At 39.8% G+C, this 19,058-nt stretch overlaps 1 protein-coding gene across 1 annotated transcript; it reads right to left on the bottom strand.

Moving 5' to 3' along the window:
- Positions 1-13,862: 13,862 nt before the first annotated feature.
- On the bottom strand, positions 13,863-18,980 carry LOC149131088 (uncharacterized). The gene is made up of 2 exons (XM_089342261.1): positions 18,853-18,980; positions 13,863-17,332 (listed from the first exon to the last, which is right to left on the bottom strand). Exon 2 carries the CDS (start codon positions 16,003-16,005, stop codon positions 15,394-15,396), a length of 612 nt encoding a protein of 203 aa, XP_089198387.1. The 5' UTR covers positions 16,006-17,332; positions 18,853-18,980; the 3' UTR covers positions 13,863-15,393.
- Between the last annotated feature and the right edge of the window lie 78 nt (positions 18,981-19,058).

Here is a 19,058-nt window from a genome sequence, read left to right as displayed (position 1 = left end):
AAGGGAAATATACACAGTATACAGCACTAAGAAGAAGAAAGAGAGAAAAAAAAGTAATAGTTATGGGGTCCTTCTGATATAGAAGGACCTTTAGGGATAATTGAGGAACCCCATCATCTGAGATCACACTGAATACCAAAGACAAGTGTCCTTTCCAACTCTTTTCTTCCAACTCACAGATCAAGACTTAGAGTGGTACCATCCACTCTTGCCATTTTAAAAATTTGCTATGAAGGAGGATGGCTAGAGAAATATTGAGCTTTATTTAATGACCAGTTGATCTAGCAAGCGGGGCCTCATATCAGTGAGGGCGGGGCCTCATATCAGTGCGCATTGATGCCGTTGAAAGGTAGGCCCTGAAACGGCACGCATTCTCTCCTGATGACCCCATACACTTGCTGGCTTCCGGTATGTGGAGTTCTCAACTGGTAGCACTTGCATGTGTGAGTTGTTTGCAAGACATCGATAAGGACAAATTACACAAAAAAATGGTGGGTCAGAATCGATCCATCATCATCATCATCATCGTCGTTGTCAGTCAGATGCACCTATGATAGAGTGTGTCAAAGCTGGCCCCTTTGAATAATAGGTACAGTCATTCAAAGGAGTTCCATACAGTTTCCAGCTTCCCTAATTTCACTTGTGAGAATTAGGTCAGCCCGAAACTGAGCAGGTAAAATTTACACTTGTTTTTCATTGCCTAGAATAAAACACACACGTGTGTGCATGTATGTATTTTTGTATGTATGTATATATATGTATATATATTTTATTTTATAGCTACTTGTGTTTATATAAATATGTGTGTGCATTTGTCTGTGTGTGTGTGTGTGTGTGTATAAATCCATACACATATGCTTACTCTGACATATACACAAATATACATACATATTTATATATATATATATATATATATATATACACACACATATATACATACATACATACACATATATATATATACATGCATATATATATATATATATATATATACATATATATATATATATATATATATATATATATATATATATATATACACATCTATATATATACATATATATATATATATATATATATATATATACACACACACACACACACACACACACACACACACACAAGATTTATTTTTGTATGTATTTTATTTTACAGTTGGATGACATCCCAGTTGCAGCCATCTAACACACATCCACTCAACCATGAAGTAAAAGTGAAACCTGTTTCTTTGATAAAGCAAGCAGGTTACAACATGCAGAGTAGTGTAGAGTGGTACAAGAAGGTGCGAATATTGACCGAATAGCGTAAATACAACCACCCACAACTACAAATTGTTCAATTGAAAGTTGAATGCTTTAAGATTTTGAATAACAAAAGACTTTCCAATGAAAATGAAGGCATCCCTTTATCCGTTTTGTCTGTTGTCTTTTATCTGAGTGTGGCTGTGTTTCCCAACCACATGGTTTCAGGTTCAGTCCCACTACATGGCATGTTGGGCAGATCTTTTCTTCAATAGTACTGGACCAACTGAAGCCGTCTGAGTGGATTTGGTAGACAGAAACTAAAAGAAGCCCAGTGTATCCTCCTCCTCCTCATCATCATCATCATCATATCCAGCCTAAAGGAAACATTACCTAGCATGAGGGTTGGCAACAGGATGGGCATTCAGCGGCAGAAAATCTGCCTCCTCAAATGCCATCTAACCCATGCAAGCATAGAAAAGTAGATGTTAAAACAATATTGATGATGATGCTGTACTTTCACCATTTCTCCTAAGAAATTATAAATTCTTCCTCTTACACATATATAGCATATAACTTAATGAAAACAATGCAATGCTGTCATTTTAACCAGAAGCTTTTAGTTCCGTAGAAAGCTTTCACTTACTTGCAAAAGCTTTCATGTTTTGCAGGATATGGTGCGAAGCAGTATGAACACTCAATGTCTGCTGCATATTTAATGCAAGAAGTGTCAGAAATGCGTCCTTAGAAAGAAATTATGCAGGCAGGAATATGTAAAATTAATCAACTAACATTTTCTTTTTGTTTCTTTTTTTTTTTTTTAAATCTTGGATCAACCTTTCAGTACAACACCTTGGTTAAGTTTCTTTGGTTTGAAAGAAAGGCCATCATCTGTGTGTGTGTGCATATGTGCGTATGTGTGTTAATGTTGTTTTTATGTTTAGTTATAATAAAACCATAAAAACAATTTTACTTTAATTTGTTGGGTTACTCTATTACTTTTGTAGAATACAAATTCATTATTGTTATACAGTGGAGGCGCAATGGCTCAGTGGTTAGGGTAGCGGACTCGCGGTCATAGAATCGCGGTTTCAATTCCCAGACCAGGCATTGTGAGTGTTTATTGAGCGAAAACACCTAAAAGCTCCACACGGCTCCAGCAGGGGATGGTGGCGAACCCTGCTGTACTCTTTCACCACAACTTTCTCTCACTCTTACTTTCTGTTGTGCCTGTAATTCAAAGGGTCAGCCTTGTCACACTGTGTCACGCTGAATATCCCCGAGAACTACGTTGAGGGTACACGTGTCTGTGGAGTGCTCAGCCACTTGTACGTTAATTTCACGAGTAGGCTGTTCCGTTGATCGGATCAACTGGAACCCTCGACGTCGTAAGCGACGGAGTGCCAACAGCATTCTTATACAAGAATGTTGTTGATAGTGACTTCGAAGTTTCAGCCAGCTAAGCCATTGTCCGATAATGGCTTAGCGGGCTGAAATTAATCATCTCTTGGTTCTTTTGGTGCCCAAATTAATATTTTCCTGCTTCTCATCAGTTAAAGACACTGTGGGTACATAAATACAGTGAGACTTCACAGTAAATTATTTAATGGACGATTTTCTTTGCATAGAAAATAGAACAAGATGGCAGAATGTAAAGGAAAATGATTTCCTGGAAAATGAAAGTGAAAGTGAAAGTTTTCATTTAACATTGATTATAAATATATTTCGATTTGGATATATACGTGTGTGTGTGTGTGTATGTGTATAAGTGTGTGTGTATTTATATATATATATATATATATTGTTTTATTCTTTCAGTCATTTCAATACAGCCAAGCTGGAGCACTACCACAAAGGGTTTTAGTCAAAGAAATCGACCTCAGGACTTATTCTTTGTAAGCCTAGTACTTATTCTATTGGTCTCTTTTGCTGAACCGCTAAGTTATGGGGGACATGAACACACCAGTGTTGGTTGTTAAACAATGGTGAGAGGGGTGGGTGGGACAGACACAGACACACATAAATATATGCATATATATAAATATATATATATATATATATATATATATATATATATATATACGATGGGCTTCTTTCAGTTTCTTTCTACCAAATCCACTCACAAGGCTTTGGTCGGCCTGAGGCTATAGAAGAAGACATTTATTTGCCCAAGGTGCTACACAGTAGGACTGAACCTGGAACCATGTGGTTGGGAAGCAAGCTTCTTACCACACAGCCAAATTATTTCAGTCATTAGACTGTGGCCATGCTGGGGCACTGCTTGAATTTTTAGTCAAATGAATCAACTCCAGTACTTGCTTTTAAGTTTTTTAAAGTCTGGTAATTATTCTATCAGTCTCTTTTGACAAACCACTAAGTTACAATGGTTGTCAAGATATATATATATATATATATATATGTATATATATATATATATATATATATATATATATATCAAAATAAGCAACAGAAGTGTTGAAGTAAAACTATATAAAATTACACTAACGTAAAGGTCCCTTTCTTATTCAAGATGGTGGAAAGGGGCAGTTCCAGATATTCTGGCATCTCAAGAGCATATAGAAAATTTGGCATCATACAAGCATGATTTTTGAAGAATTTTCAGAGAATTTTTGAAAAAATTTTCAGTCATCCCTCTCTCGTCATTTTTTTGCGTTTCTTTTCATTTTTATATTCTGTGACTACATCGCTCAGCATGTCTTTCATCTTTTAGGATGGTTGAGTGTTGTTTTTGGTGGAATTTGGCTGCTATTTCCAGCAGGCTGGTCGATCAAAACAAAAAACAATTTGTATGACTCTGAGGAAATGTTGGTGAAAACAAAAGAACATTGATTGATGTTTCCTGGTTAAAATAGAGGGGTGAAGTGGAGAAAGAGGAGAGATGGGGATCGGGGGAAAGAGAGAGAGATGGAAAGGTGGTGGTGGTGGTGGGAAAGAGAGAACCTGTTTCATAATTTGTTGACTGGAAACTTGATGACTTATGAAGAAGTAAATGGACACACACACATATTTACTCATGTACGCACTCATACACGCACACAATACTTACACACACACATACTCACTCACAGTCACACCCAAGTACATGGCAGTGAGATTGCAGGGCCTTCAGCCCTTCTCCATCCATTGCAATGTTTGTGGGAATAAGAATCCCTGTTTAAGGTTGGTTATGAGTAAGATGGGGAGCGAGGGAGGGGTGGAGTGAAGAGAGGGAGGGAAGACATGGAGAAAGAAAGAGGGAAGAAGGATGAGTGAGAGGTGAAGAGAAGGAGGGAGGATATCGAGAGAGTGAGGGAGAAAATGAAAAGGAGGAGAAAGATAAATAGCTAGATAGATGGGTAGATATGTAGGTGGTAGATAGATAGATAGATAGAGAGATAGATAGACAGACAGATAGACGGGCAGATAGATAGATAGATAGATAGATGGGTAGATAGATAGATAGATGGGTAGATAAATAGATAGATAGATAGATAGATAGATAGATAGATAGATAGACGGGCAGATGGACAGATAGATAGACAGACAGACAGACACACACACACACTAGATAAGTAGGTGGGTAAATAGAAAGACAGACAGACAGACAGACAAACTGATTTACAGATATTTTTCTCAGAAATCTATAAGTATATTTTACTTGGAACAAACTCACAATGAGGGAGTGGGTTGTATGTTCCGGCTGCTGCTGCTGCTGCTACTACTACTACTACTATTACTGAGTGCATTTATCTTTTACTTGTTTCAGTCATTACACTATGGCCATGCAGGAGCGCTGCCTTGAAGAACTTTTAGCTGAATGAATTGACCCCAGTACTTTTTTTTTTTCTGTAAAAGCCTGGTACTTATTACTTTGGTCTCTTTTGCTGAACCACTAAGTGGTGGGGACATAAACACCAGTTGTTAAGTGGTAGTAGACAAACACAGACAAAAAGACATATACACACACACAAATACACACACATTTATGATGGGCTTCTTACAGTTTCCATCTACTGAATTCAATCATGAGGCTTTGGTTGGCCTAAGGCTGTAGTAGAAGACACTTGCCCAAGGTGCCACGCAGTGGGAGCGAACTTGGAACCATGAGATTGGGAAGCAAACTTCTTACCACATAGTCATACCTGGTATTTTGTCTGTCTTTACGTTTTGAGTTCAAATTTCACCAAGGTCGACTTTGCCTTTCATCCTTTCGGGGTTGATAAATTAAGTGCCAGTTGTGTACTTGGGTTGATCTAATCGATTGGCCCCCCCAACCCCAAAATTTCGGGCCTTTTGCCTAGAGTAGAAAAAAATATGGCACAAGAATTTTCAATGGAATTGTTGCAGGAGTCTGAAATGATGTTTGTAACATGCCCAGGGCAGTATAGAAAAGAGGATAACACATAAGATTTGAAAACAGATACTTTTGTTTAAATGTTAATATGTCTGTGTGATTAAACCCTGAAACTCTAAACTACCAAAAGATTTTGTTGGATTTTGAATCCTAAGAGATATATCTGAATTTAATGTTCTATCTTTATTTGTTGCACTTCCAAGGTATCATGTTACTGGATAGTCATTGATTCTTCAGGTCATTCATCCTTTGGCAGGTGTTATTTTCTATCCTGTAGGACCTTCAAAAACCACCTTACTCACCAAGCAACTTTGGTGATGTTGCCAGTTTAGTTGCCTATGGCCCAACCATACAACAGGTTGCACTGAGATAGATGCTATCTGTAGCATTCAAGAGCAACCTCACACACACACATACACATGTATCAGGTGTAAAACTATGTATGTAGTCTTTATCATGAGAAAATAAAGGCAACATGCTGATGAATACTAAGTTATGGTTATTGCAATAACTGAATTAAATTAGATCAAGGCTGATATACTTATTCATATTTATTGCAATTAAACAAGTTTTTAATCTCTCAAATTCTAATGAAATACAATCTGTTAAGCTGACTTTCCTTCACTGGTATTTATACATTCATAAACACAGCTTGATTCAGAGGACATTATATTGTCATAAATTTCTTTTAAAGGTTTGTCTTATGAATGAATACCCTTGTAGCAGAACTGTTTAAGATATTCTTGGAAACATTTTATCTTTGATAACACCTGAAATCATGGTTGTTATTTAACTTTACCTCACTCACTTGTCCATGTTTGTTGAGGCAATTCTGAGTCAGGAAACTCGTGCATTGTTGCAGCATAGTTGAGTGTTGTCTTGGTGAAATAAAAAGTCTTCATCATGCTTACTTTGGCACCCTTACTTCTGAGTTCACAACTCATTAGAATGGCCTGCCAACAATAACACTTTTTCTCTGGACTCCTTTATTTTCTATCTTATATTTGATAAAAGAAAGCATTCCAAAAATATGATAGAAGCAATAGATATCCTATAAAGGGCAATATAATATCTTGCCTTTGTCTTTATTGACTTTACCTTGCATATTTTTAATAAATTCTCACTCACCAGACTGGCCCTCATGCTGGTGGCATGTAAAAACCACACACTACACTCTTGGAGTGGTTGGCGTTAGGAAGGGCATCCAGCTGTAGAAACTCTGCCAGATCAGATTGGAGTCTGGTGTAGCGATCCAGTTCGCCAGTCCCCAATCAAATCGTCCAACCCATGCTAGCATGGAAAGCGGAAGTTAAATGATGATGATGATGATGATTGCTCAAAGGTCTTTTAAAAAATATTTATATCTGTTACATTCTGATTTATGTACCCTTATCGTTGTGCATTTTGAATATTAATGTTTGTACTTTGCATTCAGCTTTTAGTACTTGGATTTGATATCTGGATTTATGCAGCATGAATCTCATTATATGATGAAACAAAATAATGATACACTATTATGCTAAAGCAAACCTAGCATTATACCGTATTGCAGATATGCTGCAAATGTGAGAAACCCAAATTGCGGATTCTACACTAGATCGCACTAAGATTCTGCATAATTTATGGTGATGTCACCATCGTTGCCAAATGAACACTTGACACAAAGATCAACAGGTGATAAACTGAGATGGTGAAAACAATCTATGCCCCCTAGTGTCCCAAAGTAAATAGTGCACGCATAAACCTGCATACTCCAAACTATAGTGTGCTCCTAGTATTACATTTTGGTATAGATTTTTCGTTTGGATGTTTGATAATCAAATCTGAGGTCGGTATGACTCTTAGCACCATGGAAGGCATCACCATAGCCATTCCCTTCCGTGGCAGCAGTTTATTTCATTATTTAACCTCTTGGGAACTAAACCCATTCTCCTGTTTCGCCTTCCTTCTACCATATCTACTATGCTGCCAGTTAGCAATAACCTCCAAGAGCTGAAATAATATTTCTACTCCAATTACAACTCATATGGCATCATTTTTCACACTCTCTTTCCTTTAAAACTATTTCTTCAGTTCTTTTTTTTTTCCTGCTGATTCAGGAGTAAAGTCTACTTCTATTTTGTTGCTAACAGATGACTAGTAAATCATACTCTTCCCTCTGGTTCTTGTACATCAATTATATGCTTAAGTCCAGTTACTCTTGTGAGAGGACGTCTGTTTTCTTATCCTGTTTATTCCATCTGATGAATTGAATTAATGATGGAGAAACTTCAGTGTAGTTGTCAATTTGATCAATTCACATAAATTATTATTATTTTCTATCATGGTATTCTTCTATTCTTTTAATTGTTTCAGTCATTTGACTGCGGCCATGCTGGAGCACCACCGATAGTCAAAGAAATCGACCCCAGAACTTATTCTTTGTAAACCTAGTACTTATTCTCTCTAGCTGAACCACTAAGTTTTGGGGATGTAAACACACACACCAACATCAGTCGTCAAGCAATGACAGGGGGACAAACACAGATACACACAGACATAAACATATACACACACATATATATGTGATGGGCTTCTTTCAGTTTCTATCTACCAAATCCACTCACAAGGCTTTGGTCAACCTGAGGCTATAGTAGAAAACACTTGCCCCAGGTGCTACACAGTGGGACTGAACTCGGAACCTGTGGTTGGGAAGGAAGCTTCTTACTACACAGCCATGCCTGGTATGAAGAACTTTTTCTTTTGTTCATTAACACCAATGGATATATATATATATATATTTTCGATAGTTTTAATCGATTTAAATATTCTTTCTATTTGAAAGTTGGTTATGAAACACGTGTAGTCGTTTTATTATCATTATCTTATGATATTTACTTTGTATTATACTTATTTATTGTGCTTTTACTTATTAATTTTTCTATATGTGACAGTGGATTTTCATTGATGAGTTCATGAACCTTGTTTCTTTTCCCTAAAACTATATATATATATGTATTGTCATCATCATCACCACCACTGCCACCACAAAAATCTTTATCACAATCACCACTACCTTGTCCTCCACCATCGCCATCATAACCAAAGTCACTATGACCACCACCACCACCACCACCATCTTTATAAGCACTGTGACTACCATAGCCACAGTAGCCAACAGCACTATCACTACCACCACCACAACCACCACCATCCAGGTGGTCATACAAATCGTGTGTCCATGTGTCCACGCCTGGTTTTGGACAGATGTCAGGAAATTGGCATTTCTTTTATTTATTTCTGTAGCTTTTCTGTTATTGATTAGTTTATTGATTTTTCTTTTACACACAAACATAACATATATACATACATACATACACACACTTTTATACATACATACATATACTTATACACATACATACACACACTTTTATACATACATACATATACTTATACACATACATACATACTTTTACACACACATTTATACTTACATATATACATACAATCATACATTTCTACACATGCATAGATACACAAATACATACATACATATACATACACATATGTGCACACACACATATACTTACACTCAGATATGTACACACATACATGCTCATATATACCTAAGTTCATACATATATATATATATATGCGCACATATATATACATATATGAATATATGTATACATACACACACACTCATATATGCATACATATATTCTTACATACACACACACACACATAGGTACTAAATAAAACACACCTGGCACAAATACACAACCTACACAAATACATACACACACACACGCACACATTGCCGTTATGACCGACAAAACTCTGCCAACTCCACATGCTACTTTGTTTCTATAGCAATGTAGCTGCATCGTTGCTACGGTAACTTTTGATTGCATTAATGAGTGTTAATTTACATTACTCTTGTTGTTATTGTTAGAATATATTACCGCTGCTGTTGTTGCAGTTAATGTTGCTTTTTCTTGTTTTATAGAGACCCATTATTATTATTATTATTATTGAGTGAGAGAGCAGTGCATGCCATCAAAGTGACACTGGGGTAGAATATACAAAGCCCATTATACCCGTCTGATAAGGGTACACCAGGCACATGCATCACAACCATTATGTGCGTGACATGGTGATCTCATATCAAGATAAATAGCGCATGACCTCGCAGGTGGGACCCAGTTAGAAGTTTCTTCAGGTTGAGTAGCCCATCCCACTCAAAAGGTCCCTATTATTATTATTATTAGTATTATTTATGAACCCTTAGTGGTTAATAAAGAAAGCATTATCATCATCATCATCATTATTATCATTATTATTATTATTATGGCCGTCATACTGTGAAGTCATCGAAATTTGGTGCTTGGTAAATTGAAAAAGTCTTTGTAATCTTTCCGGCCTTCTAAGGCCTCGACTTTTCATTTCTGTTATTACCATTACATTTCTAAGATTTTCTGGACTGTGCAGGTAACATTTCTGTGTAGAAACACCACCCCCTGTTTTGCAGGGGGTGTGCTTCAATAATTTTTAAATTTTAACTGCTTTTGGCAAAAACAAATATTTTGCAATTTTCCGTAATTATTTAAAGATAAATAAAAAAGAAGCCATCATAATGTTTGACAAAGGAATGCATTCCTTTGTTGGGTCTCTAAGCAAAGTCAAAACTTTTGGTGTCAACGAGAACAGCAACAACAACAACAACAATGCGAAAGAAATGAAACATAAAAATGCAGATATCGCCTTTGCATCTTTTGTGTCAGTGGTGTGAAATATAGCAAGTTTCCACAAAGATGAAGAAGAATTAAGATTGGCAAGAAAAATTGTAAAAAGAGATGGGAGAAGGGTAGCTCTGAATCCTCCATCTGATGTGATAGAAAATATCGCAAGATGCATGGTAACATACCGTTGCATCAGAGTCAAGTCTTGACGGATGGAAAACGCTCCTGAGAGCGAAGTACAAAAATGCCTTGGGCATGTGTGGGATCAAAAGACCCACATTACCAAAGAAATCATTATTATTATTATTATCATTAAGAAGGTGGTGAGTTGGCAGAAACATTAGCATGCTGGATGAAATGCTTAGCAGTATTCCACTCATTGCTATGTTCTGAGTTCAAATTCTGCCAAGGTCAACTTTGCCTTTCATCCTTTCAGGGTTGATAAATTAAGTACCAGTGAAACATTGGGGTCGATGTAACCGACTAGTCCCCTCTCCCAAAATTTGAAGCCTCGTGCCTTGAGCAGAAAAGATGATGATGACGATGATTATTATTATTATTATTATTATTATGATGATGATGATGATGATGATGATGATGATGATGATGATGGCAGTGAGCTGGCATAATTGTTAGCATACTGGGCAAAATTCTCAGTGGCATTTTGTCCATCATTATGTTCTGAGTTCAAATTCCACCGAGGTCGACTTTACCTTTCATCCTTTCGGGGATCAATAAAATAAGTACCAGTTGAGCAATGGGGTCGATGTAATCAGCATACCCCCTCCCCCAAATTGCTTATGCCAAAATTAGAAACCATTATTATTATTTTAATTTATATTTTTAAATTAGTCTTGTTTATAGAAAAGGGCAGCACCCATGGACTTCGCAGCCCTTTGAGATTCAGGAGATGGATGCCATTAAAGTTACACTTGGACTGTTGCAAAGCGAATGGCTATGGGGATGAAATCTCAGAAAGTTAAGTTTGGGGAAGACAGGGGAAATCCTGGAGATTAGTGCTTAGTGCACATCCTAGAGGAGGGGCATAATATGGGTGGTAAAAAGGGGACAGATGTATGAGGGAGGGGAATCTGAAATTAGGTGATACAAGTCAAACCAAGCTGAAGAATACAGGCCTGTAAAGTGATGGCAGCAGAGGGAGGACACAGCATGTCTGTGAGCCAGAGGTTAGAATGTGTCTGAGAGTGATTTTATGACTGGTTCTACCCTGGTTGCTGTCTTAGATATCTGGGTTAGTAACAGCAGCACTATCCTAATGTGTGTGAGTGTGAGTGTGTGTGTGTATCTTTGTGTCTGTGTTTGTCATCACCACATGACAACCAGTTTTGGTGTGTTTACGTCCCTGTAACTTAGTGGATCAGTAAAAGAGATTGATACAATAAGTACAAGGCTTACAAAAAAAAAAAAAAAAAAAGTACCGGTGTCAGTTCATTTGGCTAAAAATTCTTCAAGGAGTACCCCAGCATGGCCACAGTCTAATGATTGAAACAAGCAAAAGATAGAAAAGGTGTGTGTGTGAGTGTGTGTGTATTTCATTCTATGTAGTTCCCATAGCAATATATCGGACATGAAAGGAGCAATGGTGATGGAGATGGGATGGTGGTGGAATATTGATTCTGGTGGTGGTGGTGGTGGTGGTGATGGTGGTAGAACTGTTGTTGTTGTTGTTGGTGGTGGTGGTGGTAACAGAGCATTAGTAATCACAGTAAGGGTAGTAACAATGTTGGTAGTGGTCATTGTATTGATTGCTGTGATGGTAAAATTGGCACTGGTGGTAGATGGTAGTGGGAGTTGTAGTAATAGTAGTATTAGTAGTGTGTCAGTGTTGGTGGCAGGTGAGTTTGTTGTATTAGTAATGGTAGTATCGGCTATGTTAGTACTTTTGGTGGTTATGTTGTGGGTGGTTGTGGTATTGGAGGTGTTGGTTGTGGTAATAGTTTTCAGCGGATGTGTTGCTGTAAAACTTTAACAAGAGAAAGTATCAAGTCATCTTTTAGTTTAATGTGAAATTGTTTCTGAATATAACTTGACATAAAAATGCATTTATATATAGATGTATAAAAACATATATAAAAATATAAACATTTATTTATATATAGGCGCAGGAGTGGCTGTGTGGTAAGTAGCTTGCTTACCAACCACATGGTTCTGGGTTGAGTACCACTGTGTGGCACCTTGGGCAAGTGTCTTCTACTATAGCCTCAGGCCGACCAAAGCCTTGTGAGTGGATTTGGTAGACAGAGACTGAAAGAGGCTCGCTGTATATATATATGTGTATATGTATATAAATGTCTATGTGTGTGTGTGTATATATTTGTGTGTCTGTGTTTGTCCCCACCCCCAACATTGCTTGACAACCAATGCTGGAATGTTAACATCCCCCATAACTTAGCAGTTCGGCATAAGAGACTGATAGATTAAGTACTGGACTTACAAAGAATAAGTCCTGGGGTCGATTTGCTCGACTAAAGGCGGTGCTCCAGCATGACTGAAACAAGTTAAACAGTTAATATTTATAATGAATTTGTCATTTCCAATGGGTGTGCAGCACATACTTAGTACATCCGGAATATACATCCCTGATATGTATATATTAATTTCTGTTGACTCACCAAGAATGATCTGCTGTTTGAATAAATTTTGAAATATTATATGAAAATAATAAAACAAAAATGTATATCCTTACATCATTTTCCCCAAAATATCGCATGAGCCTGTTTAAAGCTCATATTTTTGTTCTAGCTATCATGGGAATACCCCAAATGTCTTGAACTTCATTCGGGGAAATATTTCATACATTCTTTCAATCTATCTTTTTTTTTAATATATTTTAATATATTTTATTGAGTTCAAAATATGAACAGGTATATATTTCACAAAAGAAGACAAAGAAAAAGAAAGAAAAGAAAGAAAAAACATCAATGCAGTACCAAATGCTTCAATTGGGCACACACCACAAAGTTCAATGGAACCTACTGAAGCAAGCCAGCACGCACATGGCATTACCACGGGCTATGGCAAGGATAAGGTGTTGGAAAAGCATCACCTGATACCTCAGTGAGGCAAACTACCAATGATGCCAAGAACTTTGTTGTTAGTGGCCCAGTCCCTGTCCTTACAAAGTCGAGTTGGTGTTTAAGCAATATTTTAAACAATGTTTTTGAAAACATTTCTAAATCAATGGTTGGCAAGACTTTGGCCTGTTCCACCCCACAAAACCACCCTTTATTTAAAATTGTTTTTTTTTTAACACAAATCCCCCTTTTCGGCTACAGGGAATATGAATCTCCCCAAAAAATTGGCAAAAATCGACATTTTTAAATTACCATCCTCCCCACCCCCATTTCCTTCATTTTTCAAACTTTTTTCAGAATTTTTTTTTTTCCTAAATATGCGGAAAAATATGGACATTATGATTCAGATAAAAATTTCAAAACATTTCTGTACTTGCAATTAGGGTTAAGGTTTTTAGGGTTGGGGAAAAAGTCAAAATTAAAGAATTTGTGGGGGAAAGGGGGGGGGGAATTTAACAATGCCGATTTTTGGCAAATTTCTGGAACTTCCTTTTTTGGTAAAAAAAAAAAAAATTTAAATAAACAAATTCGGGAGAAAATGGTGGTGGGGGTGGAGTCTTTCCCAACAGTTTTACTTCCCAATTCAGTCAATCCTCCTGTATTATCTTTTACCCCCAAACCAGGAACTTTTCAGCACACCCTCATGTTGTAATATTGTGAGGTTATTATACTTAATTGGTGAAACTTTAGAAGTAGAAATATTACTGAGTTTGTGAAGTCGACTGTAAACCAAATTAGTACGTGTGGTGCGATGGAGGAAGAAGACAACAAGAAGCAAAAGGACAGAATGAAGCGTTGGACCTTACCTTGCCGACCGCAGCGGGGCACACGATCGCTCCTAATCAGAACACGTCTTTCTCGTAACGTCACTGTTTTCTCACTGGCCCCACGTGCTAGCCTTCGACCGCATGTCGCCAACTTCCGATCTGACCCTTCCGGTTTGGCCCTTCCGGTCTGGCTTCATCTCTGTTTGCCTCACCCCTCTCCACCACAACACATAGCTCGTCACAGCCCAAACACCACACGCCCCCCTGATCTATAGATCATTCAACTGGCTCTCCCACTCACTCCTCGCTCCCGAACTACCTTAATTGGTTTCATAATCAGCCAACCAGGGAGGAGGGTACCGCTCCCTCTGTGGTCGCTGTGCGACCCCAGGACTGGCCTGAGTTCCTGGCGCGCTGCCTTCATCATCCTGCCCACTGCAGCTGGTTCCATCCTCTGAAGCACTGACAATCTTCCGCACATCCAAAACATGGCGTGGCATACCATCGACTGAGATGTTGTTCTTTGAATTGATGGAGGTTATAGTTCCTTTCCCCCATTGTGATGTGCACCGTGCATTTGGGGGTTTTACCCAAACTTCTTCCCCAATCTGCACAAAGGTGTGCTCTTCTTCTCCCCGGAGTTGCATCGATGCAATACACGGGTGCCTCCACTCGTACCTGAATATTGCCCTGTGTGGCACCGACTCCTCAGCCTGTCCTGACCTGGGCAACATATTGTACCAAAATACGGCCTCGATTGGCGAAATGTGGCTCCTCTCTGCCATGGTCTTGATGGTACGATGATGCCTTTCCACCACTCCATTTCCACTTGGCCAGTATGCCGCCCTGTAGAAGCGGCTGACCTGCCACCCGTCAAGCATTTCTTTCAGCACCTCCGAGCGAAATGCAGTGCCATTATCCAGCAGCAGCTCATCCACGGGGCCTCGTTCCAGGAATATCCTATTTAACACTCCTGCGATTTCCTCTGCAGTCCCCGTCTTCATCTCCCTCCATATGGCCAACCGCCCCGGACTGCAGTCAACCATTGAGAGGTACGTCCCCTGCCAGTAGCGTGTTACGTCCACTGCCAGTCGTTTCCAGTTGTGGGCCACTGGAATACTTCCTGCCTCATGTACGCCCGGAGCAGGGTCAATAGACTGGCACCTGTCACAGCTGCTAACCACTCTCTGCACGCTCCGCCTCGTTACCTCGGACTCAACTTTCTTGGCGAGGAACAACGTCCTGTCCACTCCCATGTGATGCATGGTAATGCAGTCTCCTCAACTCTGAGTCACTCAGACAGCATACTGCAGCCACAGCCCGCTCCGCATCCTCTGGCACCTGCAACCAAGCTCGCTTTACCCTAGTTAGGACGTCTGCCCTGTTCTTTTCGGAAGGCACAAAGATTACGCTCAGCTCCAGATCGAACTCAGCGGTTAGCTCCCGCAATATTCCCAATCGGCGCTTTACCAGCATCTCCGCAGCCCCTTTGGTTCGCACCCTCCGCTCATCGGTGAGGACTGTTGTCACCCAACCAAGCACAGTGGCCGAATCGGTTCTAATCTCGATGGTGCACAGCCCCCACTTCAAGGCCAGGTTCACCCCCTTCAGCACGGCATCCAACTCCGCCACGTTGATATGGTTGCAGTCATCCATCTTCCTGAGCCAGGCTGCATCTTCCACCACGGTGCCTCCCATTTCCAATACGACCCCTATTGCGATGCTACTGGCGTCACACCAAACGATCCCACTCTTTGATTTGGGAACATACCAACTGCCCCTCACTGGATCCTCTGCTCTCACTCTGAGCAAGACTTCCTGCATCATGTTGGTCGTTTTCTCCCCAACTCTGTCATTCCACTTTGCTCCTTCGGCTCATCTCTTGATGAAGCTACATGCTGTCCAAAGCCATCCTGCAACCGGGTAATGTCCCACCAGCTTCCCGCACACCAAGAACAGTTCCCGCCTACTCACGCTGGTGCCCAGTTCAGGGATCTCGTTTCCTCTCCGGAACACCAGCTTGCCCGATCTGTCTTTTTGTAGCTTCAGCCCCAGCACAGCTCCCCCCACCATCGACTCAGGCGGCTTCGCAATCAGCCCGAACCTCTCCAGGTGTCTCACTACCTCGGTGGCTGGCACTACAGTCTCGTCAACCAAAATGTCGTAGATGTAGGAACTGGTGGCCTTCCTTATCCTCTCCTCTTTCCCTAGGACGGATTTGAGCACCATCGCCATAATTTTCGGAGCGGAATTCAGCCCGAAACCCAGCCTGGTTAAACAGTATGTCCGGCCCTTGTACCGCACCAGCTGGTATCGCCACAGCTTGTCACTCACACGGAGCTGCAAATATGCTGACTTCAAGTCGACGATCGTCGCTGCCTTGGTCAACTGTCTCCACACACGTAACGTCTCACCGCAAACGTCCGTTGCCTCGCCTCCCGTGTGGCACGATATATGGTCGTTCAGCTCCCTAAAGTCCAGCACCTGTCTGACTTTTCCTTTCGTCGGCTGCACCACCGCCTTCAGAGGTAGCACTCCACTCACCACCTCCTCTTTCCACGGGACAAGGACTCCTTCCTTGATCCATCTCTCTACCTCCTCGTCGAACTCGACGCCGGCGTGACCTTTCAACGTATGCTGGTAGCAGCTCACCCTATTCTTTAGTAGTGGGGGCTCGTCCTTCCATCGCCACTCTATCGTCCACCTCTGACCATCAAACGCCGCCTGAAAATCTTTGTCTTCGATGGTGTAAGCGGCACTGTCCTCGACGGGGCTCTGCTCTCCCTGGCGGTCCCGACTCATGGCGCACGATGCCCCCACGCTTGCGAACGTGACCTCATCTCCTGCAATCCTGACTACACTCATAATTTTTTTTTTTTTTCTTATGGGCCGAAATAGCTTGTGGTGCGATGGAGGAAGAAGACAACAAGAAGCAAAAGGACAGAACGAAGCGTTGGACCTTACCTTGCCGACCGCAGCGGAACACGTCTTTCTCGTAATGTCGCCGTTTTCTCACTGGCTCCACGTGCTAGCCTTCGACCGCGTGTCGCCGACTTCCGATCTGACCCTTCCGGTTTGGCCCTTCCGGTCTAGCTTCACCTCTGTTTGCCTCACCCCTCTCCACCACAACACATAGCTCGTCACAGCCCAAACACTACAGTACGAAAACGTTAGAGGAAAAATCAGACGACGGAAAAACTGTTAATAATTGAAGAAGAAGCAAAAGACGTTTGTAGGTGTGTTAATAATAAATACGAAATAAGACTATCTAACCATGTTATGTATTATAACAATAGCGAATGAGGTTAAACAAATATATGAATGTACATTAAATTAAGATTATTGATTTACGTTCTAAATAATGAAAGTCAAGGAAATAGTTCGATCGGAAGATAAGAAGTGGCGTGTAGAGGGTAATCCACCTTGGGTGACGTTTTTACTGGGTACGCTATATAAGTCTGTACTGGCTGTAGGGGCCCAGCAAATCCAGGAGCTGCTCCGGGTGGCACATCATCCGGCCTCCAGCTTACGCTTATGCTGGGAAAATTTTACAGAACTGGGGGGGGGGGGGGAAAGGGTACAAAATTTGGTTAATATGCAGTTCAGGGGATTTTAAAACAAAATAAACCTAAATTGACCGGAAGCGATGACAGTGAAATCTGTTAATTTCATGTAAAACAATCCATTTCACATAATCAATGCATAGAACGTGAATCGGTAGGAACAACGTCACCACTTCTCGTTGATTCTTTCCTTATAGTCCACCAGTTGTGAAGAATTATTATATTGCTCACATGTAGCTGTGGTGGCTATTATGTGTCGACACGAAACCATCGTATTGCTTTTCAGTGATGTTCTTCGTTGCTGTGTATATGTTAGAACTCTGTATCTCCACTGCCATTTCTGAAATACTTAAGATATCACTAGAAGGTATTCAATTATTTCTATAAAATTGTAGTATGTTACTATCGTCACTCCCAATCAGTATACTTTCATTTCTAAATCCTTAAACTGCATGTTAACCCATTTTTTTTTCAAATGGTTAATAAAAGGGTAGAAAATATATCAAGGTTCTGGATCTCCGTCCTTCAACGATGAGAATTCAGTTGTTTGATCAACTAAATTATCTGCTCCTGACTCAGCGTGCAAGCGGCTGAGTATCCCACAGACGACACGATATTTTAATTTATTCTCAAACAGAATCAGAATGACACAGCGCGAGATACACAGTGTGATAAAGCTGTACCTATTGAATTACGGGTACAATTAATCCGACGAGCTTCTAAACTGTTTCCATGTACTCCATTTCACTAACAAGGTATAGATCAACCCGAGGCTACAGAAAATAGTATTTGCTCAAATGACATGTGGTTGCGCAGCAAACATCTAAGCTATTCTACCATATACAGTCATATAAATCTATTATATTTTATGCTGTTATGTATGTGTATATTTATGTATGCATATATGTGTGTGTAATTATGTTTTGACGCTTGTTTTTATGTTACAATAAAAACAGTTTTGCATTAAACTGAAGGATTACTCAATACAAATTGGTTGAGTACAAATTTATTCTTTAACACATTCGAAGAGTTAATAGCTTTTTTTGATATGAACACGATACAAACTGGATACAATTATTGATTGTAAAAATAGTAAAACCAAACTCCCTACTTTGGGTGGTGGGTAGGAAAGCCATTGCATTATCATTATATTCATAACTCATAATTCATTCGTTAATTGTATGTACCCCACGTTTGTGCTGTCTGTCCTTGAGGTGTCCCTTCTGTATTTTAGGCTTTATGCCTATAATAAAGAAAAGAACGAATACTATTAGCAGTAACTTTGATGTTTCAAGCCAATTAATCTATCTATCTGAC

The sequence above is a fragment of the Octopus bimaculoides genome, chromosome 25, assembly GCF_046866305.1.
Source record: "Octopus bimaculoides isolate indiv1 chromosome 25, ASM4686630v1, whole genome shotgun sequence".
Lineage (NCBI taxonomy): Eukaryota > Metazoa > Mollusca > Cephalopoda > Octopoda > Octopodidae > Octopus > Octopus bimaculoides.
Note: the sequence above shows the minus strand (reverse complement) of the source record. Positions and strands in the feature narration are given on the sequence as shown.

Bases quoted from the DNA above. Each gene is read 5' to 3' on its own strand.
- LOC149131088 (XM_089342261.1), bottom strand. From the start codon at position 16,005: ATGATGCAGGAAGTCTTGCTCAGAGTGAGAGCAGAGGATCCAGTGAGG.